Below are 26,967 nucleotides of genomic sequence, written 5' to 3' on the forward strand. Positions count from 1 at the left end.
TTTTTTTAAACATTTTTACACATGACATTTTTGTTTTATTTTTATTTTATTTGTTTCTTTCAGTTTATTTTTTTGAGAGAGAGAGAGCAAGCAGAGGAGGGACAAAGGGAGAGAGGGAGAGAGAGAATTTCAAGCAGGCTTTGTGCTGTTAGCACAGGCCAAGGTGGGGTCCAATGCCATGAACCATGAGATCATGACCTGAGCCGAAACCAAGAGTTGGACTATCAACCGACTGAGCCACCCAGGCGCCCCTTATTTTATTAAAAAAAATTTTTTTTAAACATTTTAATTCATTTTTGAGAGACAGGGACAGAGCGTGAGTCAGGGAAGGGCAGAGAGAGAGGGAAACACAGAATCCAAAGCAGGCTCCAGGCTCTGAGTGGTCAGCACAGAGCCCGATGCAGGGCTGGAACTCACGAATCACAAGATCATGACCTGAGCCAAAGTTGGACGCTTAACCAACTTAGCCACCCATGTACCCCAAATGTTTGTTTATTTTTGAGAGAGAAAGAGAGAGGGAAAGAGCGTGTGCACACATGGACGCGCTTGCCCATGCGTGAGAGGGGGAGGGGTAGAGAGCAAGGGAGACAGAAGACCCAAAGCGGACTCTGCACTGACAGCAGAGAGCCCTATGTGGGACTCACAAACTCACAAACCAAGAGATCATGACCTGAGCCAAAGCTGGACACTTAAGTGTCTGAGCCACCCAGGTGCCCCTAACTTTTGTTTAAAATATCCTTTCCAATATTATAATTAAGAAAACATTTAAATTTAATAGATGTTCATGATAGAAAGAAAGAAAGAAAGAAAGGGAAAGAAGGAAAGAAAAGAAAGAACCCCAACAAAGTGAAAGAAACATGCTCAAACAATAAAGGAAAAACCGAGAGCCAGAAGCAAATCAAAATTAAATATTTTTTTAAATTTGCTGGAAGCTCAAGATTAATAATTCACTTTAAAGAATTTTTTTCATCATTGGAGACTTTATACAGTACATCTTTTTTCAGCAGGAGTGGGAAGTTAGGGGGAGGCTAGCAGGGGGAAAAAAACCACACACACACATGCGTAAGAGCTGTTGGGAGCATTTATAGCACCAAAGTAGCAGCACTCTCTGAACTGTACAGAACAATGGGGGAGTGGTGATGGTGGTGGTGGTGGTATAACAAATATCTAATAAATCTTTTGCCTAAAATAGGAAATCTTTCTTCAGCATACTTGATTTCTCTGGTGTCAGAATTCTAAGCACCTACAATCCCTGAAGGAATGGGACTCTATAATTATTCTGCCAGACTCTATAGTAGAATACATTAAGGAAAAAGTCTCAGTCATTGTGACAGGTGGTAATGACAGAACAGATAAGAGACCAACAGAACAGAATGGAGATCACTCACATAAAGGATCACCTGATTTATAACAAAGCCTCACCAAAATACAGTGAGGAAAGGTCAGCCTTATGCACAAATGGTCCTGGGTCAACGGGATACCCCATAGAGAAACATGACACTTGACATATAATAATTCAGGTAGATTATAGGTCTAAGATATAAAAGATAAAGACCAAGATGTCCATCAACTATGGAAGGGATAAATCATGTAATAACCACACAATGAAATATCACACAGCAGTAAAAAAGGTAAATTACTCCTATGCAACAATACAGATGAAACCCATAGGTATACTTGTGAAAAAAGTTGAACAGAAAACAGGAAATACAGTATAATTCCATTTACATAAAGTGTAAGAGTAAGCAAAAGGATGGTAATAAAAGTCAGAAGAGTGGCTATCAGTGGCATGAAGTATATATTTTGAGGGAGCTCAAGAAAGTATTCTGAGGTGCTGTAAATATTTTATATCATGATTCGTGTAATGATTATCTGAGTATACGCATAATTAGAAGTTCACCACACTGTACACTTAAGATGTATGGAATGTGCCATACATATTTTATACCTCAACTTAAAAAAAATCTCTATTGGGGGCGCCTGGGTGGCTCAGTCGGTTAAGTGTCCGACTTCGGCTCAGGTCATGATCTCGCGGTTTGTGAGTTCAAGCCCCGTGTCAGGCTCTGTGCTGATGGCTCAGAGCCTGGAGCCTGTTTCAGATTCTGTGTTTCCCTCTCTCTCTGACCCTCCCCCGTTCATGCTCTGTCTCTCTCTGTCTCAAAAATAAATAAACGTTAAAAAAATTTTTTAAAAAATCTCTATTGGATTTAGTAAACTATAATAAATGAATAATAGCACTAAAAAATTATTTTCAGGCATATCAACAAACAGGACCGAGAGAAAAAACAGACAACAGAAGCAAACATGTAAGTCAGGGGTTGGGAAACTTTTTCTACAAAGGACCAGACAGTAACTATTTTAGATTTTGAAGGCTACAGAGAGTTTCTGCTACGTATTCTTCTATTTCTAAAAAATCTTTTAAAAATGTAAAAACCACTTTTAGCTTATGGTTTATATGAAAACGGGCTTTAGGTTGGATTCGGCCCATAGGACATACTTTGCTAACCTCTACTACAGGTAATTCAGATTTCAGACTAATCAAATGAAGATGTTAAAGAATCACTGTTAACATGTTCAAGACAATATAAGACAAGTGGGAAATTTCACAAGAGAACTATAATCTAAAAAGGGTCAAATGGAAATTCTAGAACCGGAAAGCACAATCCCTAAAATCAAGAGCTCAAGAGATGAGTTATCAATACATTTTATTGGCATTTTCCTTTTTCCTTTTTAAACAGGTTTTAATTGCTAAAGGAAGAGATCAAATGATACACAAAAACCATGGGAGAAATATGAGACAGTGAAAAGGATTGGTACCATGTAACTACAGTCCCAGAGGAAAGAAGAATGGGACAAAAGCCAAAAGGGAAAAGATGGCGGCCACGAATATTCCAAAACAAATAAAAGACCTGCAGCCGCAGATTCAAGAAGCACTATGACACCTAGGCAGCAATAAGTACAAAGACAAGTATACACAACTCACAGTAACGCTTATAAAAATCGATGAAAATAAATCTTCAAAACAGAGAAAAGACACAGAGCAAGCTAAAATTGTTGCTGACACCTCAAAGGAAGAGACAGAAGCCAGAAAGAGACAGAAGCCAGAAGACAATGGTAAGCCATCTTCAAAGTGTTTAAAAAAAAAAAAAAAAGATTTTGCTGATCTAGAAATCCATTTCCATAACATGTCTTTAAAAAATCTTTCCATGTCTTTTAAAAAAATAAAGAAAAAATAGGTGCACCTGTGTGGCTCAGTCAGTTAAGCTTCCGACTTCGGCTCAGCTTATGATCTCACAGTCCATGACTTTGAGACTGGCATCAGGCTCGGTGCTGAAAGCTCACAGCCTGGAGCCTGCTTTGCCTCTCTCTTCTGCCTCTCACTGCCCCTCCCTCCCCCCTCTCTCTCTCTCAAAAAAATAAACATTTAAAAAAATCTTAAGAAAAAATAAATGTAGATAAATTATTAGATAAATAAAAAACCAAAATGATTCATCAGCAGCAGACTTTACTTAAAAAGGAATAAAAATGAGTTTTTTAAGAATTAGGAAACTGATGGGGCGCCTGGGTGGCTCAGTCGGTTGAGCGTCCAACTTTGGCTCAGGTCACGATCTCACGGTTCGGGAGTTCAAGCCCCGCGTTGGGCTCTGTGCTGACAGCTCAGAGCCTGGAGCCTGCTTCGGATTCTGTGTCCCCCTCTCTCCCCGCCCCACCCCTGCTTGTGCTCTGTCTCTCTCTGTCTTTCAAAAATGAATAAACATAAAAAAAAAAAAAAGAGTTAGGAAACTGATCCTAGACAAAAGCAAGAAAATGCATGAAAGAAAAAAAAGCAACATAAAAGGTTAAAATGTATAGGAAAATCTAAATGACTGTTAACTCTATAATAATAATGATGATGATAATGATGATGTCTTGTGAGTTTAAAATATAGGTGGCATTAATGACCACCACGTATCTACAATCCAATTCCTTTAGGATCCTTTCTCTGGTCCCTTCTGCTTCCCCTTCAGAGATAACCACTATTTTGAATTTTATGTTTTTCATTCCTTCAGTTTTCTATTTTAACCACACATGCACATTCCTCTAAATAACTTCAGTTTTGCTTTTCAATTTATATGAACAGAATCAACCTGTATGCATCTTATATACACAGTTTATATTTTTTGTAATTTTTGCTTGACATTGTGTTTGTGTAACAGCAGTGAAAATATCCTTCAGGAATAAGGTGAGACAAAGGCATTCTCAGATGTCAGAAAATTAAAAGACGTTATTACCTACAGAACGAACTGCTCTAAAAGAAATGCTAAAGTCTAAAGGGAAATAATATCAGAGAGAAACTTGGAACTTCAGGACTGAAGGAAGAGAATAAAAAAAAGCAAATAAAAAAATATTTTTCTCTTTTTATATTTAAAGTGGGTTTCTTGTAGACAGCATACAATTTGGTCTTGTATTAAAAAAAATCCTGGGGCGCCTGGGTGGCGCAGTCGGTTAAGTGTCCGACTTCAGCCAGGTCACGATCTCGCGGTCCGTGAGTTCGAGCCCCGCGTCAGGCTCTGGGCTGATGGCTCGGAGCCTGGAGCCTGTTTCCGATTCTGTGTCTCCCTCTCTCTCTGCCCCTCCCCCGTTCATGCTCTGTCTCTCTCTGTCCCAAAAATAAATAAAAAACGTTGAAAAAAATTAAAAAAAAAAAAAAAAAATCCAACCTGATAATCTGTCATACATATAATATATATATATATGAATATTGGTAACAAAAATTATAACATTACGTGGTAGAGATTTCAATGGATATAGATGTAATATATACAACAACTATAGAGGGGGAGAGTTAAGTGAACTATAAGGTTATAAGTTTTCTGCACTTTATTTGAAGTGATAAATTATTAACTCTAAGAAGGCTGTGAAATAAATATTAGGTATATAAATCATAATCCCTAGAGTAAACACTAAGAGAGAGGGAGAAAGATAGCCAAATACTCAACAGAAAAATTAAAATAATTTTTATTTAAAAATTCTAAGTAATTCTAAGTAAATTCAATAATTTTAAGTAAACTCAAATAATTTCTATTTAAAAAAATTTTTTTTAACATTTATTCAGTTTTGAGAGACAGGGAGACACAGAATCCGAAGCAGGCTTCAGGCTCTGAGCTGTCAGCACAGAGCCTGACGCGGGGTTCGAACTCACAAACCACGAGATCATGACCTGGGCCAAAAAGTCAGAGGCCCAACCAACTGAGCCACCGAGGCACTGCAGTAAATTCAAATAATTTTTTAAAAGGGAGGCAATGGGAAAATGAAAAACAAAACCAAAAGGGGACAGATAGTAAATAAAAAAATAGTACATATAAATCCAGCCAAACCAATAATAATTAAATTCAAATGATAAAAACACACCAATTAGAAAGGTAGAGATTACCATATTGGCTGTTTTGTTAAACAAAACAAAAACAAAACCTAACTATACACTGTCTACCAGAAGCCCACTTTAAATATAGAATGGAACAGAATAGGATAGAGGTAAAGGGATGGAGACATATCACTAATCAAAAAAAGCTGGAGTGGCTACATTAATTAATATCAGACAATGTACTTTAAAATAAGAAATATTACCAGAGATAAAGACAGAAATTACATATGGATAAAGTGGTCAGTTGCCAAAAAACAAAAAAGGTAACAATTCTAAATGTATATGCACCTAAAACAGATCTTCAAAACATATAAAGCAAAACTGATAAAACTAAAGGAGACATAGATAAATCCAAAATTATACTTGGAGACTTCAATGTTTTCCCTTTCAATCATGAACAGAACAAGCAGAACAGAAATTCAGCAAGGATGTAAAAGACTTGAACAACACTAATCACTTTCACCTAATTCACATTTATAGAACACTCAGCCCAACTATAGCAGAATAAACGTTATTTTTAGTGCACATGGAACATTCACTAAAACTGGATCATATTGTGGGCCATGACACAAACTTTAACAAATTTTAAAGTATGTTCTCTGACCATGATGGAATTAAAATAAAAATCAGTAATAGAAAAATATCTGGAAAATCCCCAAATATTTGGAAGTTAAGCGAAAATTTCTAAATAACACAAGTCAAAGATGAAATCACAAGGAAAACTAGAAAATATTTTAATAAAATGAAAATGAAAACACAACATAGCAAAACCTGGGGGATGTGTCAGTAAGTATTTAGAGGGAAACTGACAGCATTAAATGCACTTAAAAAAGGTAATCTCTCAAATCAATGATCTAACCTTTTGCGTTAAGGAAACTAGAAAACAAATTAAACCCCTCAAAAAAAGCAGAAGAAAGGAAATAATAAGGAGCATAAATCAAAGAAATAAAAAATAAAAACAATAGAGAAAATCAATAAAGCCAAAAGGTGACTTTTTAAAAAGATAACACTGATAGACCTCTAGCCAATAGAGGTAAAATAGAAGATACCAATATAAAGAGTGCAAACAGTGACATCATTACAGTTCCTACAGATACTGAAGGGATAATAAAGGAATATTACAAATAACTTTTGTCCTTAGAGAGCTTAAATGGAATAATTCCTTGAAAGGCACAAACTTTCCAAAGCTTCTTCAAGACACACAACCAAAAAAGATACAATTCAGTTACCTTATTATATGTTTAATTTGTAGCAAGATACTACTCTCCAGCGTAATGTTCAAAGCACTTATTAGGTACTTATTGAACTCCTCAAAGAACATTTCATTCCCTTCTTCGTACTTTCCATAGTTCTTTGAGTATTCCTTCTGAATGCAGTGATTGGTCAAATGGCAGGTTTTGTCTTGGAAATTATCAACATGATATGGTTCTGAAGCAGTCCGAAGCACACCCTCTTTGTAGAGGTAGATATTATACTGATGATCCACTAAGACCCAGCTTCTGCAAGTCAATGAGAACAATTTTATTCAAAGTTTCTCCACAGTATATATATCATCCCCATTCCTTACCTTTTTTGGAGGGATGTAGAGGAAGGAGGTAGATTCTAAAATTATATCAGGAAAGCCATAGCCAAGATAGCAGATTATGAATCTGCTATTAGCTAAGAGAGCAGATTATGACATAAATGACAAGAAGACTTTGATCAGTTCAAAAGATACAGCATTTTAAAGAGATCCAGATGGGCTGGGTCCTAAGGTTTATCCATGAAACCTCCATTTGCCATGTTTGCTCTATTAGTAATCTTAAGAGGAAGACTGTTCACCCTGAAGCTGATCTGACACAGGATTGGTGTTGAAGAAGCAGCAAGTCATTACAAAGGCATCAAGAAGACAGAGTCCTCAATGAGGAAATGTCAGCAAGGTCACAGGAAGGCTGGGGACAGGGCTGTTTAGAAAGCACGATACAACCTCTTACTCTATGCCAGGCCTGTTGCTCAGAAAGTTAAAATCCAAAAACCTAAGGTGTGTTTATGAAATTCTTAAAAAATAGGACACAAATAATGAAGTAAGAACATTATTATTTTGTTGTGTCTTAATTATGAGTTGTATGTACATCTCACAGCTTCGTCCATAAGCAAGCCCCATACATTTAGACTCTCTTCTTTGGAGCCACAAGTCATTTTGATTAAAGAAAACATACAAAAAAGAGAAATCCATAATTTTAGCAACATTTTCTACAAGGAAAAGAGAAATACTAAAGGAAAAACAGAAAATTAGGTACAGAACCTGAGTTCCATTAAGCTGTGCTCAATTTTGGCTACTTATGAAACATGGTCAAATACTTCCTTACATTCCATGTTACCCTCCTCATCACCCACCCCTGCATTTTTTTCACCTCACTAACAAAAACTCCAGACACTGATGCATTACCGAATGTCAAATTTGCGGTGACCTGGCTCCAGAAGCAGAGGGTGCTCAAGGTATTTCTGGATCACATGCACCTGACCCTGGTTGTCAATGAAATCCAGAAGTTCTGAAGCCTCCGAGGAGATGAGGATGCCTTCACCTAACAGGGCAAAATTGTAACAGAAATCAATCAAGTTCATCCCAAGAGTTAAAGCTCTCTACAAAGCCAGCGGGGAGATACTGGGAGAAAACTGGAAGGAGGCTTCTACTGGCCTTCGCACTCTTCCTCCTCCATCCCTTCAGTCCCCCAAGTCTCTCACACTCTCCCCTCTGCCCATAAGGGCACCAGGGCTATCTACTTCCTTCTCCACATAGGACCATGAACACTAACTACTTTGACAGGCTCCAACCATGAAATTTCCATTTTTACAGACATTCAAAACATCCAAGCATCCTAAATAAATGCCACTCTACTGTTGGTCACTAGCTACCATGATCAAAACTTTAATAAACCCACCTCTCACTCTACAGCTTATAGAAATATCCAGAAGGTTAGAGCATAAACACACTTGTACAAGTCAATTCCCTATAGCATTGTAATAGGAACAATTATATACGTGTAAAGTGTCTATCAACATTAAATAAATGTCCTTTTCAACAGTTGTATTGAGATGCATATTACATACTATAAGATTTGCCCTTTTAATGTATACAATTCAATGGTTTTTCATATATCCAAGAGATTTGCAACCATCACTAACAATTTCAGAACATTTTCATCACCTCCCCCCAAAAACCCATGTCCATTAGCAGTCACTTCGCATTCCTTCCTTACCCTATTCTCTGACAACCACTAATATACTTGATGTCTCTATGGATTTGCTTAGTCTAGATGATTCATATAAATGGAATCATAAGATATGTGGCCTTTGTGTCTGGCTTCTTCACTTAGCATAATGTCTTCAAGATTCATCCATATTGTAACATGTACCACTACTTCATTCTTCCTTTCCAGGACTTGGTAATATTCCATTGTATGGATATAGCATTTTTGTTCATCCATTCATCAACTGATGGACATTTGAGTTTTTTCCATTGTTGTCTGGTACTTATAAATAATGCTGTTATGAAGATCTTCATAGAAGTTTTTGTGTGGACATGGTTTCAATTCTTTCATGAATATACCTAGGAGTGAACAGTCAGGTCATATGGTAACTCTATGTTTAACTTTTTGAGAAACTGCCAAACTATTTTCCAAAACGTCCATGTCATTTTACATCCTCAATAGCAATATATGAGTATTTCAATTTTGTCACATCCTTGCTAACACTTTCTGTCTTCTTGATTATAGCCATCCTAGTGCGTATGAGGTGGTATCTCATCGCAGTTTTGATTTGCATTTCCCTAATGACTAACAACATTGAACGTGTTTTCATGTGCTTATTGGCCATTTGTATATCTTCTTTGGAGAAATGTCTGTTTCGTTTCTTTGCTCTTTTGTTAATTAGGTTGTTTTTGTTTTTTTTTACTCTTATCTGAGTTCTTTACACATTCTGGATACAGGATATAGATCCACATTCTGGATCCATTATTGCATGGATCCCTCAGTGTTGTTACAACTACTTCCTTCCCCATAACACCCTCCTGACAACTACTAATCTGTTCTCCATTTCCATAATTTTGTCTTTTCAATAATTTCATATAAATACGATTATACAGTATGTGATCTCTGGGGATTGGTTTCTTTCATTCAGCATCATTCCCTGGAGATGCATCTAAGTTGCTGCATGTATCAATAGTTCATTCCCTTTTATTACTGAGTAATATTGCAAGGTATCAATTCACCACAGTTGGCTTAATCCTTCAGCTTTTTTTTTTTTTTTTTTTTTTTAATCATTCAGCTTCTGAAGGAATCTGAGTTGTTTCCAATTTGGGGCTATTACAAATAAAGCTGCTATGAACAATCATGTATAGATTTTTGCATGGATGTGAGTTTTTCTTTTTCTTTCTCTTTCTTTCTTTTCTTTCTTTCTTTCTTTAAGTAGGCTCCACACCCAATGTAGGGTTCAAACTCACGACCCTGAGATCAAGAGTCACACACTCCACCAAGTGAGCCAGGCAGGCACCCCAACTTTTAATTTTTCTGGGACAAATGCCCAAGTGTGTGCAATTGCTAGGTTATATGGTTGTTACAGGTTTAGTTTTACAAGAAATCGCCAAACTTTTTTCCATAGTGGCTGTACCATTTTACATTCCCACCAGCACTGTGTGATTGGTCTAGTTTCTCCTGACCCTTGCAGCATTTGCTGTCATTACCATTTATTTTAGTCATTTTAATAGGACTGTTGTGGTTTTAATTTGCATTTCCCTAATGGTTAATAATATTGAAAATCTTTTCATTTGTAATGTTTTATCTGCAGAGCCTTTCAATGGTATGCATTCTCATGTCTTTTGCCTAGTTTCTTTTATTTATTTTAATTTTATTTTTTTTAATTTATACCCAAATTAGTTAGCATATAGTGCAACAATGATTTCAGGAGTAGATTCCTTAGTGCCCTTCCCCATTTAGCCCATCCCCCCTCCCACAATCCCTCCAGCAACCCTCAGTTTGTTCTCCATATTTATGAGTCTCTTCTGTTTTGTCCCCCTCCCTGTTTTTATATTATTTTTGTTTCCCTTCCCTATGTTCATCTGTTTTGTCTCTTAAAGTCCTCATATGAGTGAAGGCATATCATTTTTGTCTTTCTCTGACTAATTTCATTTAGCATAATACCCTCCAGTTCCATCCACGTAGTCACAAATGGCAAGATTTCATTCTTTTTGATTGCTGAGTAATACTCCATTGTGTATGTATGTATGTGTATATATATATATATATATATATATATATATATATATATATATATATATACACACACACCACATCATCTTTATCCATTCATCCATTGATAGACATTTGGGCTCTTTCCATACTTTGGCTATTGTTGATAGTGCTGCTATAAACGTGGGGGTGCATGTGTCCCTTCAAAACAGCACACCTGTATCCCATGGATAAAATGGCTAGTAGGGCAATTGCTGGGTGGTAGGGTAGTCCTATTTTAGTTTTTTGAGGAACCTCCATACTGTTTTCCAGAGTGGCTGCACCAGCTTGCATTCCCACCAACAATGCAAAAGAAATCCTCTTTCTCTGTATCCTCACCAACATCTGTTGTTGCCTGAGTTGTTAATGTTAGCCATTCTGACAGGTGTAAGGTGGTATCTCATTGTGGTTTTGATTTGTATTTCCCTGATGATGAGTGATGTTGAGCATTTTTTCATGTGTCAGTTGGCCATCTGGATGTCTTCCTGGGAGAAGTGTCTATTCACGTCTTTTGCCCATTTCTTCACTGGATTATTTGTTTTTTGGGTGTTGAGTTTGATAACTTTTTTATAGATTTTGGATACTAACCCTTTATCTGATACGTCATTTGCAAATATCCTCTCCCATTCTGTCAGTTTCTTTTGCCTATTTTCTAATTGGATTCTTTTTATTTTTTTAACTGCTGAGTTTTAAAAGTCATTTATATACTCTAGATATATCCTTTGTCAGATATGTGGTTTGAAGATACCTTCTCCAAGCCTATAGCTTGTATTTCATCCTCTTTAATAGGGCCTTCACAGAGCTAAACAACCTCAGTTTGTTGAGATTTAACTTATCAACTTTTACTTTTTTGGTCATATATGTGATATCAAGATTAAGAACTCTTTGCCCAGCCCTATCTCCTATTTATTTTCCTGAAAAAAAAATTTATAGTTCTATACTTTACATTTAAGTCCACAAATCCATTTTGCATTAGTTTTTGTGTAAGGTGTGAGGTTAAGGTGGAAGTTCATTGTTTTTTGTCTAGGGATATCCATCTGCTCCGGCACCATTTGTTGAAAAGTCTATCCTTCCTCTATGGAACTGCTTTTGCACCTTTGTTAAAAATGAGGTGGGCTTGGGGCGTGGTTAAGCGTCCAACTTCAGCTCAGGTCATGATTTCATGGTTCGAGGGTTTGAGCCCCACATCAGGCTCTTTGATGACAGCTCAGAGCCTGGAGCCTGCTTCAGATTCTGTGTCTCTTCCCCTGCTCTCTGCCCCTCCTCCACTCATGCTCTGTCTCTCTGTTTCAAAAATAAATAAAACATTCCAAAAATGTTTTAAATAAAAAAATGAGGAGGGCATATATGTGGGGTTTATTTCTGAGTTCGCTCTTCCACAGATTCATGTTTCTGTCCCCTCACCAATACCACAGTGTAGTGATTTCTGTAGCCATATAGTATGCTTTAATACCAGACACAATGACTCTTCCCATTCGATTCCTCTTTTTCAAAATCATTTAAGCTACTCTAAGCCTTGTGCTTTTCCATATGAATTTTAGAAGAAGCTTTATGGATACACAAAAACCTGGCTGAGGTCTTGATAGCAATCATAGCAATCATATTAAATCTACAGATCAATTTAGGGTAAACTGACATCTTTACTATGTTGAACTTTGCAATCCATGAACATGGTATATCTGTCCACTTATTTAGGTCCTTTTTGACCTCTTTCACAGTTGTTTTGTAATTTCTTTCTGTTTCATCTCCCTCAGGAACCATACTCAGATATCCTGGTTCCTCTTTATTTCCACTTGCCAGTTTTTTAGTATAGAACTTAGTCTCTTCACTTCTTCTAAAATCGTTATCCTAAAACACCCCTTCCTACTAATGCCCTGAAACTGTATCACCTTTGATGTCTTGCTCTCCATAATCTGCTCACATTCCCTTCTATCTGTTCCAACTTTGTTTTCCTTATGCTATTCCTTATGTAAATTATTTCTTATTGAAAAAGGAATATACCTAATGCTGATAGGTGGGGAAAATAAAGGAAGAAGGTAGAAAGATACATTTTGATAACTTTAAAAACTATTATCATTGCAAAAAACATGGCATTAAAGTGAAATAGAAAAGTTACCTATAGTCTTACTTCCTAATTATTTTTATCTTTTAATATTACTTTCCTTTCCATAAGAGTAAAGACTGGCTCAATCACAGTGAACTCGCCTTAAACTGTCAATTTTTTTCACTTAATATTGTCAATACTTTCACTGTTTCTACATTAACATCACAATTACATCAGTAGCTGAAAAAATATCCCATTGTGTGGATATAAAAAATTACACATTTATTTGCTGATTGTTGGACAGTGGGATTGTTTCTAAGTAACACTTTGCTATTACAGGTCACATAATAAATCACTCTTGTTTCTTTTAAAGTATTTTCCTGAAGTTAAGTTTTTGGGAATGAGATTAGTGGGCCAAAGCCTATGCATTCTTTATGGCTCTTCCTCTGTATTATCTTATTACTTTTTCAAAAGTCTGTGTATCACCACTAAGAGGAAGCAGTTCATAACAAACTTTCAGCAACAGTATGACTGAAGGTTTTTATTTTATAGGTATAAAATTTACATAAAATCTACATTTATTTTGTAAGTGTTGGATACCAGTGTAGCATGTTTCCATGTTTCATTAACTGTATTATTTTTTTTTTTAACGTTTATTTATTTTTGAGACAGAGAGAGACAGAGCATGAACAGGGGAGGGGCAGAGAGAGAGGGAGACACAGAATTGGAAGCAGGCTCCAGGCTCCGAGCCATCAGCCCAGAGCCCGACACGGGGCTCGAACTCACAGACCGCGAGATTGTGACCTGAGTTGAAGTCGGACACTTAACCAACTGAGCCACCCAGGTGCCCCTGGAATTCTTTAAGAAGTTTCAAGGTGATAGTCTTTTTTCTTCTTTGTTCTCATCTCAACTATTTATCTAGAAATAGATGCATCTCTGGCCTGCTACTCCATTGGGTCCATGAGGGCAAGAGATCAGGTCTATTTTATCATCACTGTATCTCCAAACACTCATGACTTCATTCGTTTGTTCATTCATCACTCAATACAGATATTGAACTTTTGCTGGGTTCCAGGTGCTGCCCCGGCACCAGGGAGACAGCACTGAACACAGATGTGACAGGGACTGCCTGTGCTTTAATAGGATCTGGGTCTGCTGTACTATGTGTAGACTCTGGAGAGCAGCCAAGGGCAGGAGGACAGGGAGCAATGCTCCAGGTGAGTGGTGAAGGTGGCTACAATGCAAAATGTGTGGTGGGGTGGTGAACAGGAGGTCTTCATACTGGATATAGTGTGAAGGTTGAGTCAACTATTCCCAGCATCTGATACATACTCAATATTTGTTTAACAAGAATATAAGACATTCATTCATCCTAATGGTTTAATTTTGTAGTTACCAAACAAAACAAATGCATACCACTTATCTCAACTTCTCAAGCAAAATTTCTTCTTTGTTTGGCATTCTATTCTCTTTTTACCACTCCCTGATGCTGACCACGACTCCATGTCTTGTCTTGGTGAGGGTCCAGGTACCACCCAGGTAGGATCACTGCCATGACCTGACATGTCCTTCGCCAAAGGCCCTGCCTTACTCCTGGTTCTCACTCCAGCTAAGGCTCCATGATACAGGATATCCTTACAATGGCCATTATGACTCAAGCCCAAATCCACAGAAGGAGTATGGAGTACTGCAAATGTCTATTTCCTCTTCCAATTTCCCCATTTATCATTAGAACCAAGCTACTAGGATTGGTATTTGAGAAGAGGTCACAAGAGGGGAGAGAGAAGTAGGTGAGGTACCTGGCTCGTGGCAAGAGTCCAACTCTCCCACTTTCAGGAGATTCCAGGTGATGCCCTCCTGTCTCATGGTTGGTGGAAAAGAAGGTGAGGTCCACTGGACCGGGAATAGAAATGAATACCAATGGCCAGATGGTCTTCCAAGGCAATAAAAGAAGAATTAAGTTCAAAATGGAATGGTTTTAAAAGGAGCATATGATGGTAGCTACAGAGATAGACTGTGTTTATGTGTTCATTACATTGGGAACAGCCTGTATTTTGAGCCTGAGTCAATATTCTAAATCTCATTCCTTCTATGCATTCATTCAACACATATTTACTGAGTGCCTCTGGGGAGGGTACAGAGATGAACAAGACAGAATGTCTGTGTTTACATGGAGCTTACGGTAGGATAGAGGAGACGAGCAGATAAACAGATATGTAATATAGTGCTGGGGAGAGGTTAGTACAAGGATAAAAAAATAAAGCAAGGCAAAGGACAGAGAGCAATGGACATAAAAGCTATTTTAGAAAAAAAAAAAAGGCTTCTCTGACAAGGTAACATTTGAGCTGAAAGAAATAGAAAATAATCGATAAGCACATTCAAGATACACAGACAAATTTAGAGTATTTGTAGGACTCTAGGCAGGCATGGTTATAGAACAGCAAACGAGGCAAAGAACAGAGATGGGACCAGAGATACAAGCAAATGTCAAATGGTGTCGGCTACCATCAGCAATCTGGAGCTTATCTGAACTGCATTGGGAAGCCAGCTGGTCAGTCTTGAGCAGGGAGTAAAATGATTAGATTTGTGTTTTTAGATACCACTCTCTCTTAGAGGAGAACTGGCTGGGAGCAGGCACAGCAGTTACACAGACCAGAGACAATAACAGTTTTAACTTCAAGTAAGAGCAGTAGAAATGGCAAGAAAAAGTCTAATTCAGAATGTGCTCTGAAGGTAGAGCTAACAAGACTGGCTGATGCATTAGGTATGGATTATAAAGAAAAGAGCAATAAAGGAGGAATCCTAGGTTTGGGGCTTCGGAGACTAGGTGAGGAGTGGGATCACATACTATGTGGGAAGACTGAAAAGAGGGGTAGGCTGGGGTGGGTTAAGTTGGGCAGGAAATGAAGAGTTCTGTATCAGACATGTTACATTTGAAATGCCCTCCACACTGGATCTGGAGCGTAAAGGGAAATATTTTGGCTGGAGGTATACATTTAGAAGTCATCAGTACCTAGATAAATATTTAAAACTATGTAACTAGACATGGTCTCCACCCTTGAGCATTCAGATTAGAACAGTCATTCACCTAAAGATATCATTGAATTCTACTGCACAATAGAACAAAGCACATAGGAACCTACAGGAAAGAAAGAAGGGAACAGCAATGCCAACTCACCTTTGGCACCAGCTGATGACTTTGCAATCCAAACATTGCCTTCTCCCTCTTCCTTCTTTCTGTTGTAAGAAGCCAGGAAGAATTCCCTTTCATCTGTCCTTGAGCTATGGATCGGTGGGTGGATTCCATTCTGTGCTGGGGCAACTGGGGTCTTGAGATTAGTTGGGTAAATCACATAGGACTCTGGAAACCATGTGCAGGACTCAGCCAGGTCTGGGCTCGTCTTGATTAGCCTGACAGATGACAGAGGGTCAGTCTCCCTTCTTAGTACACCCTGCCACTCCATTCAGAAAAGCCAGTGCTTTCCCCCAGAGCTTGTCAGGAGGCAGGGCAACACCAGAGCCAGGAGCTGGTTTCTTTATCCCACTCTGCTCTTGGCCTCCCTGAGCAGACCCGTGAGACACTATTGGGCAGCACACAGCTACTACCTGCAGCCCTTAAGGCGTGTTCCAAATAGTTACACAGGAGCTTAATGTCTAGAACTTTAGCTCCTTTTATTTGTTTACTTTAAAAGCAGTATTTAACTAGGTTATCTTTCACTTTTTTAAAGTTTATTTATTTATTTTGAGAGAGACAAGAAACAGTGTGAGTAGGGGACGGGCAGGGAGGGAGAGAGAATCCCAAGCAGGCTCCACGCTGCCAGCACAAAGACTGACACAAGGGCTCAAAGTCATGAAACCTCAAGATCATGACCTGAGTGGAAACCAAGAATCAGACGCTTAACTGAATGAGCCAAGAAGGCGCCCTCAGAACTTCAGCTGTTTTTAAAATGCATCTCTAGGGGTACCTGGGTGGCATAGTTGGTGAAGCGTCTGACTTCGGCTCAGGTCATGATCTTACGGTCCGTGGGTTCGAGCTCCACGTCGGGCTCTGTGCTGACAGCTCAGAGCCTGGAGCTTGCTTCATTCTGTCTCCGTCTCTCTGCTCCTCCCCTGCTCGCACTCTGTCTCTCTCTCTCTCTCAAAAATAAATAAACATACATACATACATACATACATAAATACATAAATTTAAAAAATGCATCCCTAAGGAAACTGGAAGTAAGTCTGAAACCATACTTTTTCAACATTTACATTGTGGTTAGGCTAAACTTATGCTAAAAAAACAAAGTAGAGAATTTAGGAAACTATATTCTAGTATTTACTAGAAAAAATACTATCTTGGCCCAACTCTCTGAAGAACAAAGGCCACTGCTTAGGAATCTGAGTTATCCGGGGCACCTGGGTGGCTCAGTCAGTTAAGCATCCAACTTCGGCTCAGGTCATGATCTCACAGTTGTGTGGGTTCAAGCCCCGTGTCAGGCTCTGTGCTGACAGCTTAGGGCCTGGAGCCTGCTTTGGATTCTGTGTCTCCCCTCTCTGCCCTTCCCCTGCTCACGCTCTCTCTATGTCTCTCAAAAATAAATAAAAATGTCAAAAAATATATTTAAAAAAGGAATCCAATTATCTGTTTAGTTCATTGCTTGTTTTTAGCTCAACCTGGCTTCAATGACTATTAGAATAAAGGAGGAATCTATCTTTTTTTAATGTTTACTTACTTATTTTGAGAGAGAGAGAGAGAATAGGGGATGGGTGGGGGAGAGAGGGAGAGAGAGAGAATGAATATCCCTGACCTGGGGCTTGAACTCATGAATTGTGAGATCATGACCTGAGCCAAAATCCAAGAGTCAGACGCTTAACTGACTGAGCCACCCAGACACCCCAGAATAAAGGAGGCACAGAATAATGGGGCACAGGACTCCAGTGATCATAACTAAAAACACCTCCTTACCCCAAAACAACATAACATGACAGAAGATAAAGTCAGGCCATGAGCAAGGCACTTAATAAACACAAGGGCTTACTAAGGGCCTCCCATTTCATTTACTCTCCAATCAGACCCCCAACGGGGAAAGCCACTAGCATCCCATTTCATAGATGAGGCACTGGCTCCAACCAAGAAGTAAATTTCCAAAGATCATAAAGGTAGTAAGAAATAGGTACTATGCAAGCTCCAAACTCCCAGTCCTCACTCGAAACTTACTCTTACTTCCCAGGAATCAGAGGCAGGAAGGAACGCACACAAAGATCTGCAGGCCTTCCCTAAGGTGCACTCCCTTCACTATCTAGAACAGAACTATTAATGTTAAGCCTGTGTTAAGATCCACCAGCAAGGGGCACCTGGGTGGCTCAGTTGGTTAAGCATCCAACTTGATTTCAGCTCAGGTCATGACCTCATGGTTCGTGAGATCATGCCCCATGTCAGACTCTGTGCTGAGAGCACAGAGCATGCTTGGGATTCCCTCTCTCCTTCTCTCTCTCTGCCTCTCCCCTGCTCATCCTGGCAGGCTCTCTCTCTCTCACTCTCTTTTAAAGAAATTATTAAAAAAAAAAAAAAAAAAAGATCCACGTGCAAAATCAATCTATGAGCAAACGGCAGAAATAATGAAATTTTCAACAGAGATTTAAAGTAAAATTATTTTTTCAGAATTTTTAAATGTTTTTATTTACTTTTGAAAGAGCATGAACGGGGGAGGGAGAGAGAGAGAGAGGGAGACACAGAATCTGAAACAGGTTCCAGGCTCTGAGCTGTCAGCACAGAGCCCAACGTGGGGTTCAAACTTGTGAACTGTGAGATTATGACCTGAGCTGAAGTGGGACGCTTACCTGACTCAGCCACCCAGGTGCCCCTAAAGTAAAATTATTTTTAAGCCAAAGGCAACAGAATTTGAAAGTTACTTGAATTCAAAGGAACAAAAATCAATAAATTTCTAACTCACTGAATATTCAACTCTATCTACCCTGGCCAAACAGCGGCCACTAGCCACACGTGGCCTCTGAGTACTTGAAATCTGGCCAATGTGACACGGGAACTGAATTTTAAACTTTGTTTAGTTTTAATGTAAAAACCGAAGCGTTGTATTCTCCCATTATTCACAACTTCACTTTGTTGGTTGGATGACATTAACCATTGCACGACCTCAGATATTTCTCCGGTCCTGCAGCAGGCACGTCAGGCCATGTGTTGCTCCTAGTAGCTGACATAAACATGTCACTGTTCTACTCTGCGACAATAGATTGATTCAGTTCAAGTGACTTTATCCCCCATCCATTGATGAAGCATCATAACGTGCTTATTATGCGGACAGCACGAGTTACAATGATAACTATGTAAATCGTAACTGGCAGCTACTGTGAAATGTAACTATGTATCTAGCTAAAAAACAAGGAGAGAAAAAATTTTAAATTTAAAACAGAGGCATACTACCAATGCCAAATTTTTTTTTGTAAAGTTAATGTGATAGTTTTATTCCCTTTGAGTTTGTGTATCATTCACACCTTCATTGCTACAATTCCATCTGCTCTTAACCTGACGAGTGACTTCATAAGCACAGCCTCCAGCATATTCCTGGTGTACCCCAGACAGTTATTTACCATGGCTTTGATAGAGGAAGAAATTTCTTCTCTCAGTTTTTGATTCTCATTTAAAAAAATTTTTTAATGTTTATTGAATTTTGGGAGACAGAGAGAGACAGAGCATTAGTGGGGGAGGGACAGAGAGAGAAGGAAACAATCTGAACCAGGCTCCAGGCTGCAAGCTGTCAGCACAGAGCCCTGTGCAGGGCTCGAACCCAGGAACCTGAGCCGAAGTTGGATGCTTAACCAACTGGGCCACCAGGTGCCCCTTGATTCTTATCTTTTTAATCAAAGACTGATGCAGAATTGAGTGGGGATGCCAAAGCTAGAACTATGACCAGGACAGTAATGGGGGGGACAAAAAAAAAAAAAAAAAAAAAGAACTGGCAGAAGCTATGACAGAAATTTCACAATAAATGGCAACTGCAACTTGCTATAACAGAGTTACAAAGGAGACATTTTCAGAAAATACATAATGTAATGAATTTCATAAGCAGTTTCCACTCAACCATAAGAAAATGGGTGGGGGGAGCAAACCAAAAAACAGACTTTTGGGGCGCCTGGGTGGCTCAGTCGGTTAGGCGGCCGATTTCGGCTCAGGTCATGATCTCGCTGTCCGTGGGTTCGAGCCCCGCGTCGGGCTCTGTGCTGACAGCTCAGAGCCTGGAGCCTGTTTCGGATTCTGTGTCTCCCTCTCTCTGACCCTCCCCCATTCATGCTCTGTCTCTCTCTGTCTCAAAAATAAATAAACGTTAAAAAAATTAAAAACAACAACAACAACAAAAAACAGACTTTTAACTATAGAGAACAAACTGGTGGTTACCAGAGGGGAGGTGGGTGGGGGATGGGGATTAAGGAATGCACTTGTCACGATGGCACCAGGTGTTGTAATAAAGCTTTGAATCACTAAATTCTACACCTGAAGCTAATATTACACTGTATGTTAGCTAACTGAAATTTAAATAAAAACTTAAAAAAAATAATCATTGAAATTTGTGGCTGAAATCAGAATTAAATACCTAACAAAAAATGTTTAAACATATTTTTAACAGGCTCTGAACTTGTAACTTTGGTCAGTTATAAAATGGCATGGATTCTTGCATAAAAAAGAAAACCATTTCTATTTATTTGTTTGTTTGTGTATTTATTTATTTATACATTTGTATTTTAGAGAGAGAGAGTGAGCAGGGGAGAGGGACAGAAGGAGAAAGAGAGTTGGAGGCTCAACTGACCGAGCCACCCAGGTGCCCTCAAAAAACCATTTTAGATAGAAATACAGCTGGAGGAAATATTTTGAGGAAAACAGTAAAAATAAGACATTTTACAAAGAGTGAACAGCCTTTAGCTAAGTCACAAACACTGCCCAAGGAATACAAAACTTTTCTAATAGTATCAAAGACTGATTCAAAAATGGAAAAATCTTAAATATCTTCCTTCAGTTTTAGTTGAATTCTGTGACATGAGATGCTGCCCAATGAATATTTTGGGAATGTTCTGCTTCCAATATTTTTTATAAGTTTATTTAGTTATTTATCTTGAGAGAGAGAGCAAAAGAGCACACACACACACGCACAAGTGAGGGATGGGCAGAGAGAGAGGGGGAAAGAAACCTAAGCAGGCTCTGCGCTGGCAGTTCAGAGCCCAACACGGGGCTCAAACTCACAAATTGTGAGATCATAACCTGAGCTGAAATCAAGAGTCAGACGCCTAACTGACTGAGCCATCTAGGCGCCCCTCAAAGAATTTTCAAATACATGAAAAAATATCAAATTTCAGCCTTAAAACTACCAACCTTGTGGTGTATTTTTAAATCTTTTACATCTGTCAAAGAAGAATCTCACCTACATGTGAAAATTTCTATTGTGACAGTGCTTCAGCTAGGTTGGGTTGAAATCTGATTTACTGGGATTTTAATACACCGATGCTTCCTTTAGTGTTTCATTGTACTATATGGTACATATTGGAAACACTTGCACTCAGTTTTCTGAAGCCCACTCTATGAAAACTATCAGGGATACAGTTGTTGAAATGGTTTAGTATATACTTGCAAATGCTACAATGATTCCCCAGTATGGAACTGTTGAAAGAAACAGAAGACAATAGATTTAATGATACTGTGTTCTTTGCCAGTGTTCACTAATTGAGAGAAAGGAGTTCTACAAAGATTCACTATATTGTCAACTCCAAATCAGATTCTCTTGAAATAAAAGAAAATGCTTCCCAAATCAATAATTATTTTATTCAATAATCAAAGGTAAAAAGTGGCAGTGTGATTTACATCTTCTCATCAATATACGCTCTAGGCGATCAAGCTAAAGTTGAAGCTCCAAGGAAGGGAAAAGAAGATCTTATTTATGACCTAACCAGACAGGTGTGAGAATTTATGCTCCAATTTCATAACACAGCCAACAATAATGGTTTCACATATTTTTATAACATGACTCAGTATAGGAGAGCCTGGTGGCTCAGCTGGTTAAGCATCTGACTCTGGATTTCAGCTGAGGTCATGATCTCAGTTAATAAGATCAAGCCCTGCTTCAGGCGCAGTGCTTGACAGCATGGAGCCTGCTTGGGATTCTCTCGCTCTCTCTGCCCTTCCCCAACTTGTGCATGGGCGCATGTGCACATGCTTTCTCTCTCTCTCAAAATAAAGAAATAAACATTTAAAAAGAGCATGACTCAGTATGTAGAAGATTTAAATTGAAATAGACAGCATTATGCAAATTGGCTACAAAAACTAAAGAAAAGTTTTAAGAACACTTTTGTTGACATTGCTAAATTTAGAATTTCTTTTCACTTTATTCAATATCTCTTTTGAATTAGATATTAATAATACGTGTTGACATAAGAGTTGATGAATTTATTTAACTTAGATATAGTTCTGAAAACTCAAGTCATTCTTCTAAAAATATGAACCAGTTTTGCCAATGTGTCTGCAACTATGAAAGGAAAATGATTTTTCATTGAGTTACTGAAAAACTTTACGTGGGAACAACTTGAGTATGTAAATCAACATTTCAACCATAAATGTTCATGAAATCTAAATACAGAGCAAGGGTTTTAGATGAAAATTTAGTGTCTGGATTAAGATGTTCCAAAAATGTGAACTTACACCAGAGTTTGAAGACTCAGAAAGAGAACAAAATCTATAAAATATCTCATTAATTGTTTTTATATTAATAACATATCAAACTGATTATTTTGGATTTTTCTGGTTAAATAAAATATATTATTAAAGTAAAATATTAATCTATCACCAAAGAACTGATCACCTTGAGGAAATTAAGCAAGTCAAATTTGGAATCAGCAAGGCCAGGTCTCCAAGGACTTCAGTCAGTCTAGCAAGACAGGTTTTCATTTGAAGCTTGTTGTGGCCAACCAGCCCCCTGCCATCGCCTCACCACACTCTCATTCAGTTCTGGCAGAGAACAGAATTCATTGTTCCACAAAAGCGAGAAGAAATATTCAGGATTTCCCAGGGTTGACTCAATCAACTCCTAAGCTACAGTAAGAATTGCTTCAACGAGTATGAAATAATGGATTTAATCTTTAAAATTCTTCCTCTCAGGGGCGCCTGGGTGGCTCAGTCGGTTAAGCGTCCAACTTCGGCTCAGGTCACGATCTCATGGTCCGTGGGTTCGAGCCCCGCGTCGGGCTCTGTGTTGACAGCTCAGAGCCTGGAGCCTGCTTCAGATTCTGTGTCTCCCTCTCTCTCTGACCCTCCCCTGTTCATGCTCTGTCTCTCTCTGTCTCAAAAATAAAATAAAAACGTTAAAAAAAAATTTAAAAAAATAAATAAATAAAATTCTTCCTCTCAAATGTTTTTCGACCAGGAGGTAAAAAGAAAATTTGTCCAATGACAACCTGTTCTCAATACTGACCTCCTTATAACAGCTAAAAATATCAAGAAAAAGGGAGAGTGTTTATATTTACAAATAAAATAGATGGAGAAGTCAGAAATACGTTGTTGTGTAATTATTATTCCATCTACCATCTGATAGAAGGAACTATGAAGGAATTAGGAAACCGACATTCCATTTTGGCTTAAAAAAGAGAAATAAACTATGATCATTTGCTGTAACATCAATTCTAAATGCAGTGATTTTTGTTGTAGTGTATAAAATATTTTCAGGCTCGGGGCGCCTGGGTGGCTCGGTCGGTTAAGTGTCCGACTTCGGCTCAGGTCACGATCTCGCGGTCCGTGAGTTCGAGCCCCGCGTCGGGCTCTGTGCTGACAGCTCAGAGCCTGGAGCCTGTTTCGGATTCTGTGTCTCCCTCTCTCTGTGACCCTCCCCCGTTCATTCTCTGTCTCTCTCTGTCTCAAAAATAAATAAATGTTAAAAAAAAAATTAAAAAAATAAAATAAAATAAAATATTTTCAGGCTCAGCTTTTGAAACAATTGTTTAAACAGAAAAAGGTCAACACAAGCTTCTACAATGGACCAAACATTTCATAATGTTACCATGGTATGTATACCCAAGCCCAATAAAAACAAATTTAAAGTTAGGATTCAAGGGAGAGTAGTAGAAAACACAAATAGGTTTCTGTAGATATCAAGGATTTTAAATTATTAAAGAACTGTACCAAAACGATTAATTTATAGATTTTGTAATAAAAATGTTTTAACAATTAAAAAAAGTAAAATATATTGCACCTATTTCTTTGTATTTATTTTAATGTGGCTACTAGGAAATTTAAAATTACACATGTGGCTGGCATTCTGTTTCTGCTGGACAGCATCCTTTGTAATTGTTCCATTCCCTCAGAAACCCATTTAGAAGGAAATCACAAATGGAGGCTCATTTATATATATTAGGGGAAAAACTTCACAGGAGAAAAAGAAAGCCTTCAACCTAGGTCAGAGAGAAAAGCCACTCAGGGCTCTGAGACTACAGCCACAGGGTCTTGATGAATTTGTCAAAGTCCCTGAAGTAACAGGAGGAAGGCACTTGCTGTCAAGGGTCCAGTGGAGAACACTATCGAGACTCTAGGAAGCCCTGTGAGGGATGCCCAGTCACATGGCCCATAGGTTCATTTGTACAGACTGGAACTGCACGATGTGAAGCGACATTAACCGCTATGGCAATGGGCAACCCAGTTATCCTCTATGAGTTGCCATTCTGCCCTACATTAAAATGAAGAAATTACATTTTTTACTCTTTGGAGCCCTCCGAAGCCATACAAAATTATGGAGAGAGACAAAATGACAAAGGGAACCATTGCTTCCTGGAACTACTACAATCCCTTGCCAGCCACCTAAGAGAATGAAGGAAGCTTATGAGGATAATGACAACCCTCAGCCTGCATAAACCATGTCACCATTTACATGGTGTCATCACAGACCATGTCACATGTCACAGAGGGGCAAAGAACAAGTATAATCATCCCATCCACACTGACAGATGGGTCACTGGGATTTAGAGCGGTGTCGTCCAGGGTCACAGAGATCTAGATACCTACTCAGACCCGATCAGGACCCCAGTCACGTGGTCATGCCACTTCATTATAACTATGCAAATATGTAGAATGTTACGTACATAATTTTTACAACATCCTCTGTTCATACTTCTAAAAGCTAAATTCTCCCTTTATCCTCAGATTAAAAAAAAAAAGTCATAGTAGAAAAAAGATTGAATAAACCTTAAAAAAATTTTTTAAATGAATGATCTGGATAAATAATCATGTCCCACTTCTACTCTTAGTTCTGGTGAAATAATCTTTTGTGTTCTAAACATGTAAATATGTAATAGGAATTCAGAAAGCTTCACTCACCTTTAGGGGTGGATGGTGAATCATGAAAATCCATCACAGACAGAACCGGATATATAAGTTACTGGGGCCAATGAGTGTGGACAAAAAGGGGAAGCTAATGCCATGAACACTCAACTTAGTAAATAGATAGGGCCCAGAGTGAAATGTGAGTGGGGAAAAGAGCATTTGCGTTGAGTCATATCTTCCGGCGTCTTCCTCCCTAAATGATTTGTTAGGCTACACACGCATGTTCACTAGTCTTCATGGAAAGAAAACTGGAGACTTATTACAACCCTGATTGGGGGGGGCACTACCCAGTTCTTTCCTACTGAAATGATAACAATAATAGCAGTGACAGGCATAATAACAGTAGTAAGAGCTTTTACTTATGTCATGTGAACTATGAGACAGACATTATTCAAAGCCAGCGCATAAATGAACTCAAGTAATTCTTACAACGACCCTGAGGTGGTTACTATTATCCCCATTTTATTTACAGAAGGAGAAACCAAGGCACAGAGTCCAGTACTTACTACCACTGTGCCATATACGTGACATGTGTCGCCTTAGCTAATCCTCACAGCCACCTCATGAGGTAGATTCTGAGGCCTGGGGGGATGAGGAAATACACCCAAGCTAATGAGAGGGAGACCTGGGGTTAAAACCCAAGCTGCTAATCCTCCCCCTTAATCCCTGTATAATACTGTTTCCCCCTACCTTATGGGACCGTTCTTATGACACCTAGCCATAACCCCACTGCTCGGAGGTGGGCAACACAGCAGATACTGTTATACCCTGCCTGGGTGTCCTTTCTGGGACCCCTGGCTGCTATGAGCTGGCTGCCAAGAGCTCACGTATGCCTCTTCTGCAGGGTCTAGCCCCTGTCCAGAAATGGAGGGGAAGCTACATTCTCCACTTCCCCTAACAGCCAGTGGCTGACTGGTATTAGAGGACAGAAGCCAGGTCCTCTCGTCTCAGTTGGGAGGTACCATTTATTCCCGAGCTCCATGGAGTCAGGCTGAGGAGAGACTTCGGCTGAAACCGTGTCTTTGCTTGGCTTCCTCCCCTGCTGTCTGCACCCCCCACCCCTTGCTTCTGGATGGGTTTCTCCCAAGAGCCTTCACCTCCACCCCTCCACCCCCCTGCCATTAGTCACCCACCACATAAGAAACCTGGGCCTCCCGTTCTGCTTCTAGGGAGCCTCACCTAAGAGACAGGATTTATCAGGCACAAACGGCAAAGTTTTAGACTGTAATCAAAGTAGCATGGAGGATACTCCGGAACTAATATTGGTGGCTTTTTAGACAAAAGTATTTTTGTCCAGAAAAAAAAATCCCACATTTTTGCTAAAGGGCTTCAGGATGAAAGTTGAAAACATTTATGTAATAGACTGAAAATGACTCTTCAACACTTACTTCACTAAAGAAGCTTTGCGACACAGTTTGTCAGCCCCCCTGTAGTAATTCACCAACTGCATCAGCCCAGGCTCGTGACCTATAAAGGAAAGAGGAGGCTCAGAAGGGAAAGAGGACAGGTGGGAAACGACAATGTCAGCACCAGCACGCAGGAGAGAGAACAGCTGTGTCATGCCCAGCTTTTCCTTCTCTCATTTCAAGACTGGTTGGTGGAAATGGAACAATTCCATTGCCCTGCACCTGTACCCCCTTCCACAGCATGGAACCAGAAACCCTCCCCCTCCCCAGAGTGGATATTAGAGATACCAATATCCTAGGTCTGCCGAACACCACTGCTGCCTTTGTTTTTTCTTCTTAGGGCGGAAGGGTATTTTCTATTTCACCTCTCTTTGATCCCCCCCAAACCCCACTCTTGGCTTCACACATAGGGACTTAGTAGTCTCTGCATAGTAGGACTTTATTTTTTTTTACACTTTAAAAATATTTATCTATTTGTGGAAGAGAGACAGAGCGTG

General features: G+C 39.0%; 1 protein-coding gene across 2 annotated transcripts in view; it reads right to left on the reverse strand.

Moving 5' to 3' along the window:
* Positions 1 to 26,967, reverse strand: part of TTL (tubulin tyrosine ligase) — a 37,919-nt gene that overhangs the window by 8,253 nt on the left and 2,699 nt on the right. For both annotated transcript variants that reach the window (XM_042933032.1, XM_042933033.1), the window contains exons 2-5: positions 26,453 to 26,531; positions 15,891 to 16,123; positions 7,833 to 7,968; positions 6,634 to 6,903 (exon numbers count right to left, since the gene is read on the reverse strand). In XM_042933032.1, coding sequence (XP_042788966.1) covers positions 6,634 to 6,903; positions 7,833 to 7,968; positions 15,891 to 16,123; positions 26,453 to 26,531 — 718 coding nt within the window. The remainder of the gene's footprint in view (positions 1 to 6,633; positions 6,904 to 7,832; positions 7,969 to 15,890; positions 16,124 to 26,452; positions 26,532 to 26,967) is intronic.

Source organism: Panthera leo, chromosome A3, assembly GCF_018350215.1.
Source record: "Panthera leo isolate Ple1 chromosome A3, P.leo_Ple1_pat1.1, whole genome shotgun sequence".
Taxonomy (NCBI): Eukaryota; Metazoa; Chordata; class Mammalia; order Carnivora; family Felidae; genus Panthera; species Panthera leo.